This window comes from Hippocampus zosterae, chromosome 9, assembly GCF_025434085.1.
Source record: "Hippocampus zosterae strain Florida chromosome 9, ASM2543408v3, whole genome shotgun sequence".
Lineage (NCBI taxonomy): Eukaryota > Metazoa > Chordata > Actinopteri > Syngnathiformes > Syngnathidae > Hippocampus > Hippocampus zosterae.
Window position 1 is genome coordinate 25,374,796 of NC_067459.1, and position 24,462 is coordinate 25,399,257.

The 24,462-nt window shown below is 49.3% G+C and overlaps 2 protein-coding genes across 8 annotated transcripts in view; one reads left to right on the plus strand and one right to left on the minus strand.

Annotated features, from left to right (window-relative positions):
* Positions 1-4,432: 4,432 nt before the first annotated feature.
* Positions 4,433-24,462, minus strand: part of taf4a (TAF4A RNA polymerase II, TATA box binding protein (TBP)-associated factor) — a 137,225-nt gene continuing 117,195 nt past the window's right edge. The window contains exon 17 of the transcript XR_007964148.1: positions 4,433-4,448. The gene's annotated coding sequence lies outside the window, so the exon portion shown is untranslated. The remainder of the gene's footprint in view (positions 4,449-24,462) is intronic.
* Positions 5,619-23,086, plus strand: dido1 (death inducer-obliterator 1). 7 transcript variants are annotated; one of them, XM_052076440.1, is made up of 16 exons: positions 5,620-5,758; positions 7,683-7,798; positions 8,034-9,003; positions 10,600-11,002; positions 11,255-11,605; positions 12,868-13,090; positions 15,030-15,579; positions 15,651-15,810; positions 15,891-16,007; positions 16,085-16,243; positions 16,454-16,610; positions 16,879-17,341; positions 17,879-18,026; positions 18,140-18,229; positions 18,311-18,506; positions 18,650-23,086. In XM_052076440.1, exons 2-16 carry the CDS (start codon positions 7,717-7,719, stop codon positions 22,633-22,635), a joined length of 8,055 nt encoding a protein of 2,684 aa, XP_051932400.1. In that variant the 5' UTR covers positions 5,620-5,758; positions 7,683-7,716; the 3' UTR covers positions 22,636-23,086. The 7 variants fall into 7 exon arrangements, with proteins under 7 accessions (XP_051932405.1, XP_051932400.1, XP_051932402.1 ...); XM_052076442.1 differs by having other exon boundaries at positions 16,085-16,240; XM_052076444.1 differs by having other exon boundaries at positions 16,085-16,192.

Below are 24,462 nucleotides of genomic sequence, written 5' to 3' on the forward strand. Positions count from 1 at the left end.
CACGCCGAATGCCCAATTCATGCATAAAGTCAAGGTCATTCGAAAGGGTTCACATCCTTTTTCTTGCAGCTGGAGTTCCCAAATGTAATTCAAAGGCGTGATCCGTCACCCCTTTGTAAGGTTAATAAGAAGCACCCGTACTCTGCGCAGATTTGCGGGGAGCGCCATTGATCTCGACCCAGTCAGAATATGATCTCCGAGATAAAAAGGAGCGAAGGAGAGGGAAAATGATTCACTGTCAGCCACAAGTCGGCAAAGGGCAATTCCAGCCCCGCAGGCTGTCTTTGAACAACTGAAGGGCAAAGCGTGGAGGATTAAGTCCCAACGTGGGGAGCTGGGGAGAAACCCAAGCAGCCATACTCCAAGAGTTGTGGTAACGCGGAGCGCACGGGTTGACAGTTTGCCAGCTTTGTTTCAATGCGCAAGCATGGCCGTGTCTGTGCGGATCAGCTACTGAGTCAAACGTTGACATGACTTAGACGGGTGAATGCAGACCGGGGCCTCTGCCAGCGGTGTTGCCATGCAACTTGGTGACGTTCTCGCTCTCTTTAGCGAGTTTTCGGACCCCTCTCGCGACTCTTTTCCAAAAAAGCCTCGAGCGACAAATGTAGCGACTTTTTCTGGTGTGATTGGTGTGAAAGCACGTTTCGTTTTTATTGTTCCCGACATACGTGGCAGACCCAGGGCGAAACCGTAGTGTGCATTTGAGACGACCTATATAACGTTCGGAGATCTTAAAAAAAAAAATGACCAAAACATCAAGACACGCCCCATTTTGTGCAAACGCGGCTATCGCAGCTGCCAGAAAAAGAGTGTGAGCTTAGCATTTGAACTCTTTTCTTCGGCTTTCTCTCGTCTCTCTGCATGCGGGTGCGCAACTGAAGAAATGGCGCGGAGTGCCGATGCGGATTTGGAGCTGGGAGTCGCGGCTTGGAGTTTGAAGCGGATTACGTGGGACAGGAGAAGTGAACTAATCTCTTTTCGTCAATGGACGCTACAGCTTCGTGTTTGCTTTCAAAACTTTGCTTGTAGCAGACGTGTGCACATTTTTCAGCATGATGTCTCTGATCCACTGGTGAAAGGACACTTTGATCCTCTCCTCTTTCATCTAGAACTGCTTCAGACAACAAAGTGTATGCAGAAAAGTGGTGAAGATTGCACGACTGTCTCTGTCCTATGTGTTGTCTTGTGTTATTTTTGTTATTTCGACTTCAAAATGGCGCCGCGAGAGTGGCTGCCTTTCCAGCAGCTCCTATTTTTTTGTTGTTCTACTTCTTCCTTTCATAACTTTGCTGCTGTGAATCTGGAATTTCTCCAATGCGAGACTAATAAAGGTTTTCTTAATCTTAAAATGCCAGATGCAAATCGGATAGATGAGTTGCCTTATGAGACAACCTTGAGCATCAGTGGGATTTATTCACACGTACCGGCAAGCGCCATCTGTAATGACAGCCACGTGCGAGTTCAGAGATGCGCACATCTTGATTCTGACACGGTGAGATTATTCATGAGACCAACTTGGGCGGAACAAAACTGGTGCTCATTAGGCACTCGGACATTTTGCATCATGAGGCCGCCACAACAGCAGGAGCGGGCAGAGACGCAACTAAGCGCCTTTCAAATTTAATCTTTGCTTTTGCCCTCGGGGTGATGGGCTACAAGGGTCTGTGACAGGGAGGGAGACCAGAAGGGAGCCGAGAGAGGATTCTGAAAAGGAAGAGCCGAAGGTGACAGTGAGAAAGGAGAAAGGGGGGCGAAGATAAAGATGAGGAAAAAAAAGAACATTCATTATAAATTCCCCGAATCGACAAGCTGTCAAGCTGCCCTGCACAAACCTCTGCCGCAAAACGCCATCACGCCACCCAAAACGAGTATTCTTCACCTTTGGTTGCATTGAACTTCATTCTGCTCCGCAGGACTTGAAGCACCCATAAAGACTTGGGTAAAATCCTGTCATAAGGCCGTCTTCTCATTCTTTTTCACACTTGGCCCCTCTCGCGCTTCAACAGTGCTGTGCTGTCAATGAAATATGAGCCGCCTCGAGCGTATTGATCCGTTGCTCTGGAGATGGATTGATAACCGACAAGACAAAGCAATCGTGGCGCATTCTTGTTCTGCTGCCAAAGGCTCCGATGATGCCTGTTATTGATTCCTGAGATGAATTCAGCCACGGTTGGATTTTGTGCGCTGTGCTATCGCGTTTTCACAGCAACCAGATGAGCTGAGGGGAAAAACCGCTCACCTCCACCTTTGTCTTTCCAGCTATCTATTACCGCTTAGCCTCATTCGGGTCACAAGTGTGTTTGCATGTTTTCCCCGTCAGTGCCTGCGTGGGTTTGCTCCGGGTACTGCGCTTTCCTCCCACATTCCAAAAACATGCGTGGTAGGTTGATGGGACGCTCTAAATTGTCCCTTGCCCTGCGATTGGCTAGCAACCAGTTCAGGGTGTACCCCGCCTACTGCCCAAAGACAGCTGGGATAGGCCCCACGATCCTCGTGAGGAGAAGCGGATCAGAAATGGAGGGATGGATGGATTTTCAGCATGCAAAATGAAAATTGAATCTTGCCATTTGTATGGTGCAGGAAGGAGCACAAAAGTCCAAGCAATACTCTGCCAAATTTCTGTGCTGCATCATGTATTATTTTTCTTATGAGGTCGGCAAACGAGTAGTTTCATCTTTGCTGCCATGAAGCCATTGTTTTCTGCAGATGGATCAATAACTCCGGTTGCCCGTTTCTCTCAAAATGAAAACTCTTCAGTGGGTAAAAACTGATTTATGGGGGGGATCAATTGACACCATGCACATCTAATAGAAAAGGAGGAGCAGGGTAGAATTTCCATGTCCGGTATGTGGGTTTTTGGAGCATGCCCGTCCATAATATGAACGAACCCCTTGGCGGCATCTCTCCCAACCTCCGCTGTGGTTCAATGAAGACCGAGGAGCTCCATCAGAGTAAATATATGCACAAACATGCTTGGCAATCTTGCCCTATGTGGTCGGAACGTGGTGTCTGACAGAAATATGGATCTGTTCTCATATGGTCTGCGGCACATTTGATTTCAGGAGCCGATACAGTGGCCCCAATCCAACATCTGTGTGAGACATGAACACTTTGTGACATTTAGTCACAGGAGACGTCTTGACAACATCTGCAATTGTGAGAAATGTTATAACACTGCTGGGAATAAATTGCTGATTAAATTGAGGAAAAAGAATCCTGACATGTTCACCCTTGGTTAGAATCGGAAAACTTGAGTGTGAGCCAAAGTCTGATAAACGATTAATATGATTTGTGGAACATAAATGTTACATCAGATTGTCTCCTGCTTGCGAACGATAACTTGTTAACTTTTCTTTTGATGGCGGCGCATACACCCGCAGCGGCTCCTCTTGTTTTAAGATAAAATAGATATCCTTTATTTGTCCCACAATGGGGAAATTTACAGCCTCCAGCAGCAAGAATGTATGTAGAAAGAAGAAGAGAAAAAAAAACAACAAACATCTTTCAATTAAATACAATATGAACACAAATGGATAAATCGCAGTACTATTTACAATTTACCTTCACATCATGATTTATGCTGAGAGGGAAGAAATTTCATCTGTGCTGTATGTTACACATATGAACAGCACATTTGACAATAAAGTTGTATTCAATGACCTTTCAAATCACAAAGAGTGAGCACTGAGAGCGAAGCTGACCTTTCCAGTTTCAATCATATCTGGATGACGAAGGCCGCTTTGCTGCAGTGTCACAGTGCCACCCAGTGGTGAGTGTGGACATCACACTGTTTCCCCCCTGTTCCCCGCAACCGTTTTTGTCATCGCACGAGGACCCCCTCACTCACGAGTGCTGATGATTCCCAAAAGTTGCAACGTAACAACACGAAAATGCTTTTATGTCGTTTCCCGCTTGTGACCATTTGAATTCTTACGGCATCGTCCTTTCGTTAACGCCAATTAAATCGTGGGTTCCCTTGAAAAGAAATGATGTCAAGAATATAAAGAAGAAACCAGCTGCTTTTGTTATATATCACTCTGTACATTTACCGCAAAAAGGAGCTCCTTCGAATGAGTCCCTTTTAATAGGCATTTCAACTTGAAATATCAAGAACAAAACACCGAATGTTCCGAACCACTAGAGCAGTTTAGCTTCCTTTTCACTGGGCATCTTTATCAACTCTTACTGAGACACGTCGCGGTAAATTGACACTTGACTGTTGTGATTTTGGCGCGGCTGTGCCACGGCTACTCGATTGGGAAAGTGAATTTGCTGTAGAGGACTGCAGTTAGCTGGCTTAGCTTACGGTGTTGGAGAAACTTGTTCGCTTGAGTTGAATGTGAACGAGACCATTTTTTAAAATCAGAACGTATACTGCCTGCATGCATAATTGACAGATTTCACATTCATCAACAGCTGTCAGGTCATACGTATATAGTCATATTCTTTTTCGGCGTACGAAACTGTTTCCATCAAGCACCTCGTCAAAAGGAAGTCTTTTGGGACCAACGTAGTTGACGGTGTGATAATAAGCTATTAATGTGCTAATTTCACAATTCATCTCGCCAATGATTGCTGCCATCAATATCAGATGAACTGAGACAGGGTTGCTCTCATTTGCAGAAACATAGCTACGAATGTATGGTTATGATTAATTCAGGTATTGGGCAAGGTTTTGGATATTTGCGCTTTTTTTAACAAAAAAAAAAAAAAAACGGGGAAGAGTTTGATCAACAATGAAACGGACTATTCCAAAGAAGGTTTCTTAGAAAATTTGCACAGTATTCAGACATGATTCCTGACCACACCTGGCTACCTTAAATCTCTGCTAAAAATGTTGATTGGGTGATTCGCTTTGCTGTCTATATTGTAAATGGGTTGATGGGTGACTCCAAATAAATTGTGGGCCGGTCTCGTGAGGTATAATGGTGGAAAATAATTAAATAGCAGCGGCCCGGTAGTCCAGTGGTTAGCACTTCGGCTTCACAGCGCAGAGGTACTGGGTTCGATTCCAGCTCCGCCTGCGTGGGTTTTCTCCGGGTGCTCTGGTTTCCACCCACATTCCAAAAACATGCATGGCTGGCTGATTGGACGCTCTAAATTGTCCCTAAGTGTGAGTGTGGGCGTGGATGGTTGTTCGTCTATGTGTGCCCTGCGATTGGCTGGCAACCGATTCAGGGTGTCCCCCGCATACTGCCCGGAGACGACTGGGATAGGCTCCAGCACCTCCCGTGACCCTAGTGAGGATCAAGCGGTTCGGAAAATGGATGGATGGATGGAGGGATGGATGAATTAAATAGCACGACACCGGCCCACCGATTATATGCCCTGTAGACCAGCTGGCCAGTCCAGCCCCACTGATAGATTAATGTTTTTAGGATGATGTTACTTCCTGGCAATTATTAACTTTTGAATAAATAACAGTAATTAAAACTTTTCAAAAGGGAACTCGCTTACTGTTATGTTGATCAAATTATATGAAAAGGACCCATCGGTATTGTATTTTTGCAACAGTCGTGGCATAAACCATATTTAATCTTGCAGTCAAACCAAAAATAAATAAATGCTTCGAGAATTTACTCAGCCCTCCCTCCCACTCCAGACCAGTGGGGGGCGATAGCGAGCCACGACGCCGCATGTCCTGCAGACGGTGAGGTCAGCCATCTGGCGCAGTCAGCTAGCTTCGGCAGGATTTGGGAAAATGGACGCACGACCGAAGAATGAGCGAAGGCACATCCGTAACTCTGCCGTGTAGGTGGGTAGAAGATTGTGGCTTTTATTCGACTTGCATTTTGTGAGTATTTATGTGATGGGATCGATTCCTTAGCCGACTCGCTTGCCGCAGGATTATATTTGTCTCAGTCGACGTACACTGCAGTAACGCCGTGCAAGGTTGTTCGTGCTTATTTATTCTCAACAAACAACTCGGATTTCATCACTATGTGAGCTTTCATATTAGCAAACAAGTGTCGTTCTGCTTTTTAAAAAATATTTTGTGCCCAGCCAAATGGCAAAATTTTCAAACTCGCTCGAGGTAGCTGAGGCTCGTGGTGGGCGGTCGATTTGACAAAGATTTGTCGAAATCAATCATTTCCTTACAGTACGGGCCTTGTAACGGCAATAAGGTGGAATTTAAAAACGAAGAGATCCGACTTTCACTGTTAATTCACGGCGACCCAGTTCGGTTCGTTTTTGCGTTAAAACGACGCGTTGTCGTGTTAGCTAATGCGATTAGCACAGGAGGCTTGGCGGCCATTACATGTTAATCGGGAGCCTTACGCATGGCCCTGTTGCGCCAATATGCGCGGAGGCTGCAGTGCATTCGAAAGTGTTTGACAGTCTAAGTGGTCATTCTTGCTGTGGTGCGACATTTACAGGCCCTGGATCGTGTTTGTTTCGGGCCGCGTGTAGCCCCGTTCATGCCTTAATAACGTAACGTCATCGCTAGCTAACACAGCACCGATTGTCAACGCTTTCTCGACATGTTTACACAATGATAGGTTGTCACTGGCACATTTTTCCCGCTCGTCCGTTGAGATGATGCTCCTGTTGTGCAGAACTGGATCTCCATTTCTGCCCGTCTTCCCATTTTTTTTGCCGATCACACCCAGTCACGTGGCAGGACACGCTCCAGGCGCAATTTCGGTGCAGTTTTATCAACCTCGCCGCGGTTTTGTTTTTTTTTAGGCCAGAGTTTCGTAACTGCTGCAAGACAATACACCATGGCTGCACAAGAACGTTTGTGCTATTTATTCAATTGCCGATTTTCGACCAAACATCCGTGAATTTATGGGACTCCAATAATGCATATGTAGTCAAGTACTGTAGTTGGAAATGCGTTGACACTTGACTCTCACAGGGTTTTGACATATTGCCGTGCATCTTTTTTTTCTGGCAGATCTTCAAATCCCAATGATTGTAGTTTTGAAGCCTTTGTTTTGTTGAGGAATTTATAGGTACAGTTTTTGCAATGTTGGTCAATTTTCTTCCTTCAGACTTTTAACCTGAACTAGGGCAGGTGTGACAGCATAATGGGGTATTATTCTCCTGAGGAGTGAGGTATATTCTAAAAACAAATTAATCAAACTGTTGCACTCTATTCTAAAGTTGTTGCAGTGCAAGCATGATTTTTTTCCCATTTGAATTGTTCACATTCTTGATCCTTTTAATTATTGCATCAGGCAGTGTACATAAAAGATGTGCGGGACAAAAACGTGGCCCCTTGCATCCAACTCGGGTGACAAATCTATTTCCAAGACTTGGAAGTAGAGCCAATCTTAACTCCTCCTAATTACCCATTAATTTAAGTTTCCCATTTTACCCCAATATAAATGTTTTTTGGAAAGCTTTGGAAAGTTGGTCTTCCGGTTTCTTTCACATTGAATGGCAATATCTTTGAAAGTCTTGAATTTAGGTGCGTACGCTGTATCCTTTGGTGATTTTGGGAGGCGCGCGGCGATTTGCACGACGAGATCTGGCTTGTCGAAATGAGAATTTTTTTTCACGATTTCCTCATAATATCCTCTGCCCATTTAACACCGGACGATTCAATATTGACATTAGTTGCACTAGCATCAAGCACATTTTCAAGTTTGTTCTCCATTTCCTGATGCGTCGGGATCTGCTGTACCTCTTTTTGCACTTGATTAGTGACTCTGTTGTGCTCTTCTCCTAACTAGTGATTGGGTTTCAAAGTAGCCATTGTCTCAACCCATGGAGGAGAATGTGAGCCCTGAGCTCTCTGTAGCTCATGAGCCAGAAAAGAGCCAAGACCATACGGATAGCTGCTCTCAAGGTACCTTGAATGAGCTTCTTTTTCCCTTAAATGAAGGTCAAGGAAATCTGCCTTTCACTGCCTCGTAGTGTGGTGTGATGGACCCGAGAGAACTTTCGGTGGGCGGAAATTAAAGGCACACGTGTCTGTAGTTTATGAGAACTAGATTGATTCTTTCATCTCTTCCGTAGTGTTTTGAAGCCGTCCTTTGTCCCGGAATGAATTTTACCTTGAGCGTTTTGCCATGTGTCTCCAGGTGATGGAGAGGAGCGGCCCGGCGAGCAAAAGCCAACTTTCCCAACACAAAGTGAAAAGGTGGCAGAGGAGGCGATAGAGAAAGCTTCCAAAGCCGACAGCGACTCAAAGAAAACGTGGGCATTCCGTCGGTCCACCGTTGCTCAGCGAGAGATGCCAGTGGAAGCTGCGCCCGACAACCCAGAGAGCCGCTATCCCGTGCGCCGTAGTGGCAGACAGTCGAAGCGCACCGACAAGCTGGAGGAGTTCCTCTCCACTACGAAACGGGTGCTCAGAAAGAGTGCGCCCCCGACCCTGGAAAGTGGCGATCCGCCGTCGCAAACGCCGACCGATGTCGAAACCGCCTCCGAGGCCAGCTTTGATGGGAACGCGGACGCAAAGACGGTGGAGGACAAGCCCGAGACGTCCGACAGGAGAACTCGAAGTAGCACGAGGGAGCAGACTCGAAGGGCAACTCAGCGCGGCAGGCGGCTACGGCAAACGGAAAGCGCCGCCGCCAAAGATGACGGAAGCTCCGAGAATGAGGACAGCGGAGACGGCGCCGAGCCGCAGGACAAAGGCGCCGAGAAATCGGGCAAAGGCGCCGTTCTCTCGAAAGGAGAGGAGGAGGGACGCGCCGCGAAGGAACACCGGCAGCCGGAGTCACAGCCGGAGGAAAAGAAGCCAAACGTGAAAGCGGGAGCTCAGGAGGAGAACAGCAATGACGAGGAGACCGCGCGAGACCCCGGGTTGTTGGTCAAGCGTGGCCCCATCCGAACGTACATTAATAAAAAACGGGCGGCAAACGTGAACAGCGGGTCCGGCAAGGCCTCGACACCCGCGCAAGCCGTCGGCAAGACCGGCGAGCCTCGCGATGAGGAGGACAGCGACGAAGATGACGGCGCGTCCTCGTCTTCGTCAAGCAGCGAGTCTGATGGAGGCTACGACCCCAACGCACTTTATTGCATCTGTCGGCAGAAACACAACAAAAGGTTTGTTTCGAATGCTTCGTCGGGTGGCGATTTGAACGCGCTTTCAACTCTGCTCTACACTAAATGAACGCTCCCGCGGAAATGAATAAAATCAAGATGTTGTACCGAAAAATAAATGCAAGTGTGAAAGGGTCCTAAGATGGCTTGGAAGTTGGTCAGCAACTTGGCCAATCAGGCACTTGTCAATGTGTGTGAGTGGAGGAAGTTGCTCCCTTGATGACTCGGGAGTCTGTTGGTTGTGGGCTTGCTTGTTATCAATGACAAAACCTCAAGTGTACGCAGTCCTTCCTCGGGGGACACATTCCAATCCGGTGAACCTTGCATATTTGCAATTGTATTTATTTCAACTTTTGCCAGTCCCAATTAATCGCCGAAACCCTTGCTTATTTGTGTGCGGGTTGCTTTCTGGTTGTCCGTTTTCCCCTTCCTTTGTGGCAGTTGTGAGGGAGCCTCAATTCTACGTGGGTTTTGGCTCTCGCGGTCGCGCTCTGTCACCGTTGTATGCGACCGGAGTTCCACTGTACACTCGTTTCACCGTCTTAAATTGGGCGTTCCCCCAAACCGAACATCATAGTTATCAATATGTGAGCGCAGCATCGAGCCAAAGTCTCCGATGCCCGAAGCGATCAACGGATTAATTTTTTCACAAACCTGTATGATTGGTCAGTCTCCACATGGTGTCTCCTTGTTACAAATTATTGAGCAATTGTGTTGAAAATGGCTTGCTCTACTTGACAATATTGATGGCTCAACCAACTTTTGGTGGGGGGGGGGGGTGGCAGTAATTCCGCCCAATGCCAGCCATATGGGAAAACATCAAATCCAGAGCAAATGACAAGCATGATGATGTGAAAACATGAGCAGACAGGTCCCTCATTTTGGCGGGAGTCTGTAAGATAAGATATCCTTTATTTGTCCCACAATGGGGAAATTTACAGTAAGTACTGTAATTAATCAATTTAGATTGAACATCCGTTCATCATTTTTCTTCCACTGATCAGTAGTGGGCTGCGAGGCGGGAAGTCGAGACTTCCATCTCCCTTGCAAATTTTGTTTGGCTCAGCGAAAGACGTTCCCGGGTGAGCCGGAGAGACACACGGTGGGCGTGTCCTGGTTCGACATGCTGATGTTAAATGTTACTTTCCATTGAACTCACTGCCGTTGTTTGCAGTGACCATTTTGACCTTTTCTGAATCACCTGTGTAGAGACGCGATTGATTTTTGTTAAACTCAAACCATAACGACAAAAGTTTGATTCTCACTCAAATTGAATCCAGGGTGATTATTTCAGCAACACAACCAAGCTACAAACCCGCACAAATGAAAAACCTCTTAGATGTTTTGATGAGAAGCTCCCACCCTGCAGGTCAATAAAAGCAGGGAAGAGGGCTGAGGGTCTTTTTTGCTGCCCAGCTCATGAGCATTTCTAAACATGAACTTGATAAAACAATCGGATCCTACAACAAGTACTATAATTTTAGCGTATTTTGAGGGGGTGGGGGTGGTATGCAAATTACACAACCTGCGTATATTAAGCAGGAATAATAATGAGGGGAGCCCGACCAGATTGCCATGACAAATGTTCTTGCTCACTAGGTTCATGATCTGCTGCGACCGCTGCGAGGAGTGGTTCCATGGAGATTGTGTGGGCATCACCGAGGCTCGTGGACGTCTGATGGAGAGAAATGGCGAGGATTATGTCTGCCCCAACTGTACGGCTAAAAAAAGCCAGGTGATCAGGCCCGCCACCTCCATGCTGTCTCTGAGCACGGACGCCGCCAAGGCCAAAACTGACGCCGGCGCTGAGCCTCCATCATCTGCCGGGGGCGCTATTGCTGACTCGGGTCCCGCGGCAAGCTTAGCGGCGGCGACGGCGGCACAACTCCCCCCAACATCCGCGAGCGCCGACGAGAAAGGAGCGGAGGACATCGGGATCAAAGGCAGGATCGAGAAAGCCACAAATCCCACGGGGAAAAAGAAGATCAAAATCTTTCAGCCGGTAGGTCCTTGTAAATGAGCTCAATTTCATTTTTCTATCCATCTCGATGTGTTACATTTTGACATGCGGTGGCTACGGCGCAACACGTCAAGGTGTCGATATAAATGTACCCACATTTATTTTCTGCCTTGTTGCTCACACTGCCTGCTCTCAAACGATGCAATGTTGATGTCATGGGTAATAGCGGCAATGAGAGACCATAAAATAACTTTCAATACTCTCTCACTTGTAAATCACGTTGCTCATTGCTAGCCACTGTGTACTGGTTTGGAGCAGACGATCCAGCAGGCTGCACCACCAAACGCGGGCCAGAAGGGGGCGCCCGCGACGGAAAAGCCAGCGTGCCCCACAGCAGAGATGGAGCAGGAGAAGGTGGCTTCAAACGTGGAGGTGAAAACAACCGAGACCGAAGAGGCGGGAAAGTCGCCGGTGGACGCGTCGCTTCCCAAATGCATCGGTCCCGGCTGCGAGAGCAGCGCCCAGCCGGACTCGGTGTACTGCGGCAATGACTGCATTCTGCGCCACGCTGCCGCCACTATGAAGTCGTTCACTGAAGTCAAAGAGCCTAAGAGCAAAGCTCAGAAAGCCACCTCTGCGTCAAAGGTAATTTGGACCACCTTAAGTTGTGAAACCATGTGCGCCGCGGCTTGTCGAAGTGAATGCGTTTGGTCAGTTGTCAAGCAGTCGCGCGCCTTCATGTTGCTCAACTTGTGTTCAAAGCGATGGCAGCTGCGCTCCCAAGCCGAATTCTCCTGACACATTTTCCTTGCCGGTGTACGTGAACAACAGCGTGATATCCGCACAGAGCTTTCGCATGAACATGACGCGTAACGGTGCACTTTTCCGTAGCGAGTCTTTTTTTTGCCTGTGTTTTGGTATTGTTTCAAGTTGTCCGTATACGATCCAAAGCCTTGAACAGAAACACTTTGTGATGAAGACCGCGCTTTGATCATAACCCTTCAGAATACAAATGCGAGGATGCTATCTGCTACGGCAGGCCCATTGTTAAAAGTTGGAAATGTAGTCGAGCTTTGTGTGCACCGCACACTCTGGGTCTGCCGCCTCGTATATTTGAATCCGCGCAGGTTTAGGGGAGGGGGGGTAATCCTAAAATGGGCTGAACTGTTGGCATTTAAATCAAGTGGTTCTATTCCTTGTTTCAATCACGTGAGGCTAATGAACATCCATTTGCATTGGCAGCGTTACACCAATTTTATATTTTATTGCCCGATTGTCTTGTGCTGTTTGCAAAATGTTGCTAATAATTTGTAAGTATGGACAAAGGAATTATTATTGGAGCCATGCAAAATGCTTTTTATTTGACAATAAAAATCTGACTGACTGGAAATAATGGTGCCTGCAGCCATAACAACCTGCCATTTTGCACCCGCTACCTTTCATCCAAAGTCAGTCGCGATTGGCTCGATCTTACTCGCGACTCAAATAAGCATGAGCATCAAAGATGCGATTAGAATTGTGTAATATCACAAACAAATGGCAGCACGTCAGTCGACCGGTTAGCATGGCCGCCGTGCAGAAGTCGCGGCTTTCATTCCTGCGTGGTGTTTGCATGTTCTCCCTGTAGTTGCGTGCCTTTTTTTTTGCCGGGTACTCTGGTTTCTACCCACCTTCCAAAAAACCTGCACGGTTGATTGAACACTCGAAATTGTCCCGCGATTGGCTGGCCACCAGTTGAGGAGGGTGTACCCCTCCTGCAGCCCTGTTTAATTAATGGCACTGCAGTGAATGGGCGACAACCGTAGTCTCCTTTGACCAATTTAAAAATGGTCCCGTTTTGGCAACGTGTGCCCTCTGGCTGCTGTCACAAACTCTGCCATCATGTGTTATCTCTTTGATCCGTTCAGAGGGGAGCTGCCAGCCGGACGAGGGCCCGGAGGGACAGCAGGGAGGACTCTGAGAGCGACGGCGGAGATGACGACCGCGATCCCGACGAGGACGATGAAGACGCGCACGCCGTGGAACAGCCGCCGCCGCCTGCCACTGCGTCCTGGTGCAGCGACCATAATTACATTGCAGTGCCACCAGAAAAGACTACACCCATATCAACCACAGTGTTAAACAAAAAGTGTATGTATCTCTTTGAGGGTCTTCTGGTTCAAATAGTTGTTTGTTTTCCTCGTAGCCATTTCTTTCATGCTAGCATAACCTGAAACGGGACATTTGTGAAATTGTTTGTGTTAGACGTAATCCTGACCTGTTAACATGTGATTTTGATGACGGGTGCCACTGGATGGGAGAGTGGCAGCTGCTGAAGAGGTAAGTGTGTAGTCTGACTTTTGGGTCAATATTAAACATTTCAAGCGCTGGAGGGGTTCTCAACAACTTGATTTGTTGAAAAGTTGCTGAGGTGATGTCTGAAATGGCCCGGTTGGCAAAACTGGGGGATCCCCGACGAGTATGGGTAGGGGAATCCCTCAATGGGCTGGGGCGGCGACACCAAGTGTCTTGCTAAATTGCCCTTTGGATCTGTCAATCTGGTCGTTAGCTAAACGAGGACGTTTTGGCCCCTGCGGCATCATTTTCTGCCATCCCCGTTTCAGAACAAGTTATTCTGGGACACAGCTGTGGCGTTGGTTCAGACGCTAGATTTCAATTTTAGTGTCCAATCAAGGATTCGGTTGTTTTGGAGGAGATTGGGTGCGTTTGTAGGGTCTTTGGACCACCCAATGTGTAAAGCTCCTCTCCATGGGTTCATCATTACAGCAGGTGATTTCACCAGCAGGTACGTCTTTGAACCTCTTGTCACCCGCCCCACAGCATAGCATAGGTTAATTAATTAACCTGGTAAGAGCACCAAAGCGGACCCCGCGTTAATGGGGTGACTCTTTTTTTTTGTTTCGTTTTAAGTCATCGCGTGCTCATTCATTATGATGCAACTTTTATAGTGGGAAACTGTCTTAAAATAAAAGATGATGTGACAGACAGATTTTTGGATCCCTTCATTGATTGATTTTTCTGAGCAGTGTTGGCTTGCTATTTGGGTATCTTGGCTGTCAACCACATAAGCATTTACGTCCGCTACAAAGAAAACGCACTGGACGTGGAGATTGTGCAGACGATGTCCCAGATGGCGAGCAGGTGAAACCCAAATCCTATCCTGACTGGCGAAAAGAAGGAAGAGAGGCCTGAAAGAATGTCAGAGGTGGCACTGGAAGAATGAAGCGGTGATGTACCTGCACCAGAGATTTCAAACGAGGCTCCCCGCAGTCAAATGAGCGATCAAGTACAGTGAGTGAGGCTGACGTGCGTCACAATGACCGTGCCTTCACACCGACGGTACACATTTGATGACACCGAGGACGTTGAGAGGCAATTTTGATTGCATGACCGTTTGGGGCACTTTGAAAAGTCAGCTTGGTTCCCCACTGTGTGTCGCAGGAGGCGGGTCTGTACAGATGTCGCGCGCGTGTTGGGGAAAATGTGACCGCTGATGGACTTGGCTTTTGTTTTTCGTGTCGGGCGGTCTTGACAATGTTGCCGAATGACTCCTCATGTGTGGCTTTACCTCAGGCCGTGTCACCTTCACCTGTAAAACCTTGCCCCACGAATGATTGCCGACAGAATCGGAAGGTCGAGGGAGTTGGCCTGTTTTGCACTGCAAGAATTTTGATTTATTTTTGTGTCATTTCACAGCGTTTGGGAATTGGGATCTGTCCAGCTTTAAGGCGTGTAATGTCTGTCGAATCCACTCCAAATGGTGAATGCTGATAGCTAATTGATTACTCATAGCAGGCTTACCTAAAAAGTCCGTTTGGTTGAAGTGCTCATGCGAGAATCAATGCTGCTCCGCCTCAGCTTGAAGCGCGTCTATGCGCCGCATGTACACAATGACTGCTGTTGCTGCAAATCTAGCTTTATAAAATGAGGAGGATTGCTCACTTGTGTACGGAGGAACACGCTCAAGTGTTTTGAGTCTGCCAAATAAATGAATGAGGCCACAGTCTTTATCAATCTTGTGATATGGTGGCAAATTCTCAAGTGTTGGCCATTTTCTCTTGTTTTGCAGCCCCTCCCAAAGAAGAGAAGCAGACAAAGAAACGGGCGCCGGCTCGTGTTAAACCTTCCCCTGACTCCAAGACCCCTACCAAGAGGAAGAAGAGCATGACCACCAGGGCATCCAAAGTGTCTCCAAAAGGCAAAAAGTCGTCCCCTCAGTCCAGCAGCTCGAAAGCAACCAAGAGGTCCGCCACTCCTCCGAGTAAATCTGCAGCAAAGACCAAGAAACCGCGGACCACGACCACCCCGCCCCCGTCCCCGTCCCCTTATCCTCCGGGCCCAATCCATGTCACGGGAGCGCTAAGGGTCACCAAGACCAACTTTACCATTCCAAAGAAGCAGCCTCAGCAAAAAGACTCTCCGTCCCATCATCAGTCTTCCTCGTCTTCCAGAGTCCCGGCGTCTCCGGCGTCTTCGGCTGCCCCCGGTCACTCTTCCTCTCACAGGTCGCACCATCCGGCAGCGTCCTCGGCAGCCTCGGCTTCCCCGGTAACGCCGCCCCCCAACCACCAGATGAGACAGAACATCCGTCGCTCTCTGACAGACATCCTCTACAAGAGGTGAGACTCCCCGAAAGCTTCACGGAGCACATGTTGTGGTCGAACACCGTTGCCGTCCTCCTTCCCGCCAGGGTGAGCGACAGCGATGATTTGAAAATGACGGAGAGCGAAGTCGCGAGGCTGGCGGCCGTCATCGAGAAAGAGATGTTTAACCTCTGCCTCAGCACCGACAGCAAGTACAAAAACAAGTACCGGTTGCTCATGTTCAACCTCAAGGACCCGAAAAACAAAGTGAGTCGCCGCGGTGGGAAAACTTTCCAGATTTTCAAAAGAGATGTGAAATGAATGGCGTGTGCGCGCGTGTCCACCAGGGCCTGTTCTACAGGGTCATCGGCGGTGAGCTGAGCCCTTTCCGACTGGTCAGGCTGAGTGCCGAAGAGATGATTTCCAAGGAGATATCGGAGTGGAAGAAGCCCGATCCACCGCAGGTAAATGTTTCCCCTTCTGCTTCAAGCATAATGCTTTCGTGACGGCCTTTCTTGAACGTTGCGCATCCGCTCCGCAGGCTCAGTCCTCCGGTGCGAGGGCCCATTCGGGTCATTCCAAAATTAGCAGTCGGCGCGACTCTCATAGCGTGGATGCGGAGGATGCCCCGCCCCCATCTGATGCAGATGTATGTATCCCTGCCACAGCGTCGGCATCTTCTCGCATGGCTTCTGCTGTAGTAAGTGGTGGCACACTGCCTCTCTGCTACTTTCACACTTTTGATTCACCTGTGCAAGTTGATCCAGTTGCCTTGGGGGTACGGAGCTCTCCAACTTTGCGGTCTTCCTCTTGACTTTAATCCGAATCTGCTTTGCATTTAGTGGCGGGTGTCCAGAGACTTGTTGCGGTTCTTTGTGGGATTTGACGTGGATCTGTTGTATTCCCTCAGGACCAAGACGAGCCCAGCCTCACCGCTTCAGCTGCGCCGCAGCCTGCTGCTGTTGAGGGGAGCAGCAGTGTGCCCGATATTTTCAGTAGCATGCTCAAAGACACCACGGCAGAACACAGGACTCATCTGTTTGACCTCAACTGTAAAATATGCACAGGTAAACGAAAGCGCTTCAGTCCTCTGGACCATGCGTTCATGCAAACATCAAAGCGTGAGCTCGTACCGTTTCGTACAGTATGTGCACCCACTGCGCGACATCCCATTCGCAAGCCATCGGGAATTCTATGCATCTCCCCTGACGGCGGCGAAGGAGCCCGCCGACGACCTGTCCATTCTCGTTGTTGCCCGCGTCACCGTGTTGTAGACATATGACGTTTGTGAGACACTTCTCCCAATATTGTATCCATGCAATACCCTTTCCTTAGGTCAGAAGACGGAAGAGGAGCTTGCATCCAAAAAAACCAAACCCCCGAAGAAACCCGAGCAAGCCACCGCCGGCGCTGTCGGCCAACCACAAATGGCCCCGGCATACCAGCACCAGCAGCTCATGCCTCCGCCGTACCAGTTTGCCACCGAGCCGGCTGTCCCGGAGTCACAGCCGCAACTTTACCAAGAGGACCCAAAGAACCTGGCCCCTCCCGTGCAGATCCCGCAGGCCGTCGCCCCCACCGTTTCGTCCGTCAGCATCACGCGCAGAGACCCACGCATGGCCAGACATGGCTCCAGCGTAACCGTCACGCACACTTCTCCTGAAAAACCCGCCAGTACCGTGGCGGAGGCGCTCCCACTTCCTCTCATTGCTCCTTTGGATGCCGGAGCCAAGGCCTTCCTTCCCATGCCCCCTGCTCCTCCGCCCTCACTGATTTTGACCAAACCGTCGAAAACAAGGTACTTCGGCTGATTACGGGATACAGTCATTCATTTATCGCGGCTTCAGTGCATCGCGGATTTTTTCAAACATATTCATTAAAAAAAATTAAAATAAAAAAATATACATGGAGTACAGTACTGTAAATGTTGCTCAATGTGACTTGCTGTTGTTTTGCTGACTTTCGCAGCTTCTCACAGCCGTTTGCAGACTTAATTTTTTGTTGTTGTTTATTGGTCACCACTTAGCGGATTTTGGTCCCCATTAACGGCGATAAAGGAGCGATTACTGCACTTTATTTCAGGAGCTTCTTTTACAGGTGTCAAAAACGGGTTTGCTCTCAAATGTTTCAGTACTTTCTCAGTTCATTTGAGAATGTTTAGCGTCCTATGTTGAGTTGGACTGTTTTCACTTAACAAACGGTACATTGTGGCAACCTGTTTTTTTTGCGACCTTATCCATAGTTTAGTGTCTCGTCTCGCTCGGAAAATGAGGCCGCCGCCTTTTGAACGAACGTGGAATTTCTTTCAAATGATACTGTTCCCCCCCTCCCCCAGTACTTCTGAACCTCCTCCGGAGGGGGAGACTGCAATCTTCCTCCATGGTCAAGAGAGGGTTTGGAAAGGGTTCATCAACATGCAGTCTGTCGCCAAGTTTGTAACCAAGGCTTACCTGGTGTCAGGGTCTTTTGAGTACCTAAAAGAGGTAAGTCAAATTCAGAGTTTGCTAGTCTTGTTTTTAGCTCATTTGTGCATGTGCGCGCGTGACTGAAGGTGGAAAAAAATGGCATCTCCTCATGTCTGGTCAATCCTATGCAGGATTTGCCCGACACCATACACGTTGGAGGACGCATCTCCCCGAACACAGTGTGGGACTACGTTGGCAAGTTGAAAACCTCATTGTCCAAGGTTACTTTGTGCAAAGGTTTAATTTGTCAAAAAATGTTTTTTGCGACAGCAGATTGATCTTCTCGCTCTTACTACTCACAGGAGCTGTGTCTGATCCGATTCCAGCCGGCCACAGAGGAGGAGGAAGTGGCTTACGTGTCTCTCTTCTGTTACTTCAGCAGCAGGAAAAGATTTGGTGTGGTAGCTAACAGCAACCGGCGGATCAAAGACCTTTATCTCATCCCTTTGAGTTCAAAGGACCCGCTACCATCCAAACTCTTGCCATTTGATGGACCAGGTATGCTCTTAAAGGTCAACTCCACTGCTGGCGACAAACACATCTGCCAGTTTGTGCAACCTGAGGTTGTCTGCGTCTCATCCTTGCTGGAGTTTGGAGTCTCCGACGTGTTGATTCACTTGTGCATGTTTATTCTTTTGCAGGACTCGAGCCGGCCCGGCCCAACCTTCTACTGGGGCTCTTGATCTGCCAGAAGGACAGAAAGCGCCCCGGTGTTGCGTTGGAAAGTGATGAGAAACGATCTAAGCTCCAACTTAAAGAAATTGATGACACTGGTCTCCCGAAGCCACCTCTCTCAGTCAAAGTGGAGCGCAGCACACGCCAAAGTTTGGAAATTCCCTTCAGTGCCACTCCTCCGGGGTCACCTCCTGCCAGCTCCTCTGGGACACCAAATGTTGCTGTGGCCACCCCATCTGTCTTTTCCCTTTTGTCATCTGTTAAAGCACCCGCCCCGCCCTCTGTCACGGGTGTGGAATCTCCCTCCTCATCCAGCTCTATCCCTGCCCCTGCAGCAACTGCCACTCCTCTCCAGACCATCCTCAACACTCTTTTTGGGAAGAAAAAGCACGACTCTGAAGCTTCCAACTCGCCATCTGATCAGGGTGCGGAAACTTCCATCGCCCACTCCACAATGCTCGATCCAATTGTGCAGCAGTTTGCGCAGATTTCAAAAGACAAACAGGTCGAGGAGGATGAAGACGACCGGCCGTACGACCCAGAGGAAGAGTATGACCCGTGTATGGGTTACGGTGTGCCTAACAAACCGGTTGAGGTAGTCAATCAACCTGAAGTAGTACCAAGTGAAGGTGATGACGTTGCGTATGATCCTGAAGATGACTCGATATTTGATGAAGTCAAAACTAATGTATCAGATGAAACTGGAGCGTCTACCTGTGAGGCTAGAACAGATTCGGAAAACAACCAGAAAGCAGATCAGACGCAACAAAAAGAGGACGACGAATGTCTGCCCTCCGCTGAGTCTTCACAGGCTGCGCCAACCCTCTTGGGCAGTAGTCAGTTAATGCAGCTTGGCAAACAAGTGGAAGAGCTTGTGAAAGCCACGCCCACGATCAACCAGAGGAGAGATCCTCGACAGAGCCGTGAAGCACGCCAGGTGGCCGGTAGCGCAACAGAAACGGCAGGCGAACCGCTCGATAATGAAGAGTCGTCATCCGACGGCTCTTCTCCGCCACAGCACTCAGTCCAAGAGCCACCGTTGCCTTCTGTCGCGAACCCTCCCGACCCCTCACAAGACCCAGAGAGGCCATTGCCCAAGGAGGAAACGAAATCGGAGACAACGCTGCCCTTTCTGGAGACAGGAAAGGAAGAGGTGTCAATCCCTTTATTGGGCGAGACTTTGGAACCTGATCTGGACTATGACTATCTGCAAGAAAAAGAAGTGAACACGAGAGAAGTGCAAGCGGCTGAGAGGGTCCAGGCAGAAATAGAGACGGACAAGTACAGTGTTTGGCCAAATGCGGCAAGTATTTTAAAAACCAGCGAGGAGTCAGAATACGACCACAATAGCCAAGACGCGGCAACTTGTAGCTCCTACAATGAGTCAACGATCACTTCCACGATCCCAGTCCTCAGTGACACTCATTCTCATCATTCGCGACATCACAGGACAACGTCGGACTTTGACAACGATTACAGACCGCCAGCTGACATCCCCCCGCCATCGAGTTTTCTACCACCTCAATCAAGGCACGGACAGAATCCCATGATGAGGCCTCCGCCGATGTCAGTTCCGCCCCCGATGCAAGGTATTTCTTCAATGTCCGCGCCGCAGTCGATGCAAGGACCCCCACCAGCTATCCATGGTCCTCCCTCAGTACTCGGTCCTCCGATTCAAGCGGAGAGCGCCCGTCCGTATGGCCTGCCTCCATCGCCGTTCCCCCCCTATCAAAACCAGTGGACGCGCACCCAACTACCACCGCCGCCACCGCAGCAGCCACTCTCAAGACCGCCTCCTCAGAACCTCATACCACCCAGAGTACCACCGCCGCTGTACCCCCCAATTGGCCAGAGAGGTCCGCCACCCAAAATGTTTGATCCCATTATTCCCCCTCAGCACAGTGGACAACAAGGCCTGCCTCCGGGCTTTCCTCTACCGCCTACGTTTGAGGGACAGAATCAGCTGCCTCCGCCGCGATTTACCGGTCCACCTCCGCCATTTAGTTTCCCTGGAAACAGAGGTCCTCCTCCAGCCTTCACAGCACCACCACCACCACCGGGACATTTTGATAACAGGCTTCCCCCCCTCTCCCACTTCTCAGGACCGAGGGGTCCTCTACCCTCTCAGTATGGTGAGCATACAAATCAAACTCCGATTCCGATCCAACCCCAAATGGTGGACCCCAGGGAGCAGTATGGTAAAGATAGTCACTCATTCACACATGTGGACCAACATCAAAATCATCCCCCGAATATTTTCAAAGACGGCCCGGGGACACCGTACCGGGGTCCTCCGCCGAGCCACTATGACGAACCAAGAGGCCCGCCTTCTAGTGTGGACAGAAGCGGGCCACACATGAATCCACATGCCCAGTTTGGGGTGCCCAGGCCACACTCACCACCACACCGAGGAGCTTTGGAGGAGCACTTGGCTCTTCCGGAGAATAGAAACAAATTTGGGGTTCCCATGCTACACTCACCGCCGCATCGAGGAGCTTTGAATGAGCACCTCGCTCTTCCTGCTCTACAGGAGACCAGAGCGCTCAGAGATCAGACTCAGCCTTTTGGTGGTTCTGAGCGTTACCGCTTTGATAGGTTTTCAGATGAGGCAAGACCTGTCCGTCACGGCGGCCCGCTGCTACCGACCCCCACAGAGGCCCCTCTTGCCGCTCCAAGTCGCCTAGGAGGTCAAAGTCCAGATCAATGGCGAGAGGACTACTGGCGCCGACATTCCCCCGAAGCCATGAGGAGAACCGGCACCAACCGGGAAGGCTCGGAACCGCAAAGCACAGAGCTCTTCGCTCACTTTGACGTCGGACTCAGAGAACAGGGTTCTGGGTCTTCCCAGTCTTTAGAAGAGAGACTGAAGGAGCTCTCTGGCGAAGGCCGAAGAGACAGAGACCGGGACCTGACCCTCGCTGCGAGATCGTTGTGGGAGCGGGGTCAGGGCAAGCGGTGGAGCAGAGACCGAGAATGGGCCAGAAGCAGAGAGCGGGACAGAAGCCGAGAACGGGACAGAAGCCGAGAACGGGACAGAAGCAGAGAGCGGGACAGAAGCAGAGAGCGAGACGTCGACGGTGAATCTAGCAGAGAACGGGAGCGCAGCAAAGGGAAAGAGGCTGAGAAACACAAGGAGGCAGAGGTGGAGCGACACAGGGATGAAGACGCAGACAAGAGGAGAGACCGTGAGCGAGAGAGAGAAAAGGACAGAGCCAAGGACAGGGAGTCGGAGAGAAGGGATTACGATCGCGAAAGAGGAAGAACCCGTGATAAAGAGCGAGAACGGGACCGTGAGCGAGACAAGAGACGTGACAGGTCCCGAAGCAGAGACCGTGACCGGGACCGTGACCGGGGGAAAGACCGAGGTAGAGACAGAGAAAGGGAAAAGGACAGTGACAGAGACAAGGAAAGGGAGAGGGACAGAGACAAAGAGGGGGATCGGGAGAGAGACCGGGAGAGGGACAGAGACAAGGACAGAGAAAAAGATCGGGACAAAGACCGAGACAGAGGCAGAGACAAAGACAGAGATGGAGAGAAAGAGAGAGAGAAAGACCCAGATAGAGAAAGAGACAAGGACAGGGACGGAGAGAAAGATCGAGACAGAGAGAAAGACCGTGACCGAGAAAGAGAGAAAGATCGAGGCCGAGATAAAGACAGACCCCGTGACAGAGAGCGCGAGAGAGACCGAGAGCGGGAGAAGGACCGAGAGCGGGAGAAGGACAAAGACCGGGAGAAGGACCGAGAGCGGGAGAAAGACCGAGAGCGGGAGAAGGACCGAGGCCGGGAGAAGGACAAAGACAGAGACAGAGATAAAGACCGCGATAGAGACCGTGGCAGGGATCGTCAGGAGACCAGCAGAATCAGGGACAGGCGAGAAGATAAAAATAACAAACATGAAAAGTCCAAGGAGAAAGAAAAGACTGCGGCCAATGAGAAAGCCACGTCGTCCTAGTGTGGTTCGACTACACTGGTTTGCCGAGCGATCGTTGATAACCACTGAAAGTCCTTGTTGTGAATGACAATGATAGTATTTCATTTCTATCGGCTCTGGCGTTTGTATCTTCTGTCCTGGCTTCATACGGTTACGAAACGACGACCGAAGGACATTTAAGTTACTGGTCTTTGGGTTGTCGGATAGAGCTACCAAGTCCAACCCAGCCTAAGAAAGAATTCTGCGTCGAATCACATAACAAATGTAAATATGATTGTTTGTGTGTACATAATGATGTTTTTAATACTTTTCTAAGTAGGCAAAATAAAAGCCATATACTCTGGATGGATCATCTGAAACTAAACTGCTTAGAACTGTGACAATTGAACAGGATGTGAAAAGGTTTCATTTATCCGCAGTACAGTACCTAATCAATTATTTGTTTCACCTCAATTAAACATTTTGGATCACATATGGATCTGGCTTGGTCATTTTCAACTGACGTTTGCCAGATAGCAGTGAAGGTCTTCACCACGCAGGTAAAGAGGCAAACCACAACCTCGGCATCTTTCCGATTAAGGGCCCCCATCCTTGGAATCCGGATGCTCCCCAAAAATACCCCGAGGCCGTCGGGGTTCCGAAGCGGTTGCAAACAAACCCGGTGTAACCCAATGATGGATATCAAAGTACTTTATCCGTCAAGCTCATACACATTTTTGGGGTAAGTGTGAGTCGATTTGGAGCCGAAATTTGCCCGCCATACTGCTTGTATCCTCTGCGGTCACCGCACAAGCTCATCTACCTGGTTGGAATTCAAACATGCGACTTGATAGGGGTTTATGGTTTCTTTTTCTTTTTTTTTTTTTAAGTGAAGAGAAAATCTCTTGCCGCGTTGGCAGCTTCAGATGTCACTTGCGCCTTCGTGGGAGCTCCGAAGCCCATTGCAGTCCCGCTGTGAGCAGGAAGGGTGGCCACAGAACGCCATTTGCTACAGGAGAGAGTGGGCGTGGGCGACTGCGGTCCTAGAGAGCCGCCACCGTCTGTGTGTTTTAGAAGTTCATATCATTTTATACCCCCCCCCCCCCGCACACTTGAACCGATTAAAACATGCTTTTTGAAGCGTTCCTTTGCACCTGTTCATTTTTCCAAATATGAGGCAAAGAATGCTTGCTCGAAGCCGTTTGTCGCTTTCAGTTGGAGTGTCCCGCTAATACTGTATAAGAGAGAAGAGAAGTACACTTGGAAACGGCATAATGTTCAGCCGAAGCATACAATTTCACCTCTGCAGCCCCAGACATACAAGTCAAAATGCCATCTGCTTGCATATCATTAGCATGCTTGTAAGTCAGACTAAACCTGACTTTGCGCGAAGCAGTGACATGGGCTACGACAGTACTCACAGGAGTCCGCTCGCTCTGTGGGAACTCATTTGGGTACCTTCTCGACCTGCCCCGTACCTCCTTCATGGGCCTTTTGCGGAGTCACGTGACCCAACCTGAAAGCAAGTGGGCGCCGAAAACTACAACTTTAGCTTGATGTTGATGGTGTCTTGCAAGAATGAGGTCACAAAGGTCAGGGCTAAAACTCATAAAAATGCACGTGCTTTTCACGGTTGGATACACTTAGCATACAATCAACAGGAGGCTGTATTTTCAACTACACATCGTCACATATTATTATTCTTCTGATTCACTCCAGCCTGACTTTTCTGGACTCCAGGTGGCGCATGGAAATGTGACCACTCTGAAGTGTGCTCCATGTATAGCACTTTGTATGCAGCGATGGCTGTTTGAAAGTGCTTGAGAAACACAGTCGAGTTGAGTTTTCAGCGCATGCTTTCACTTTTCC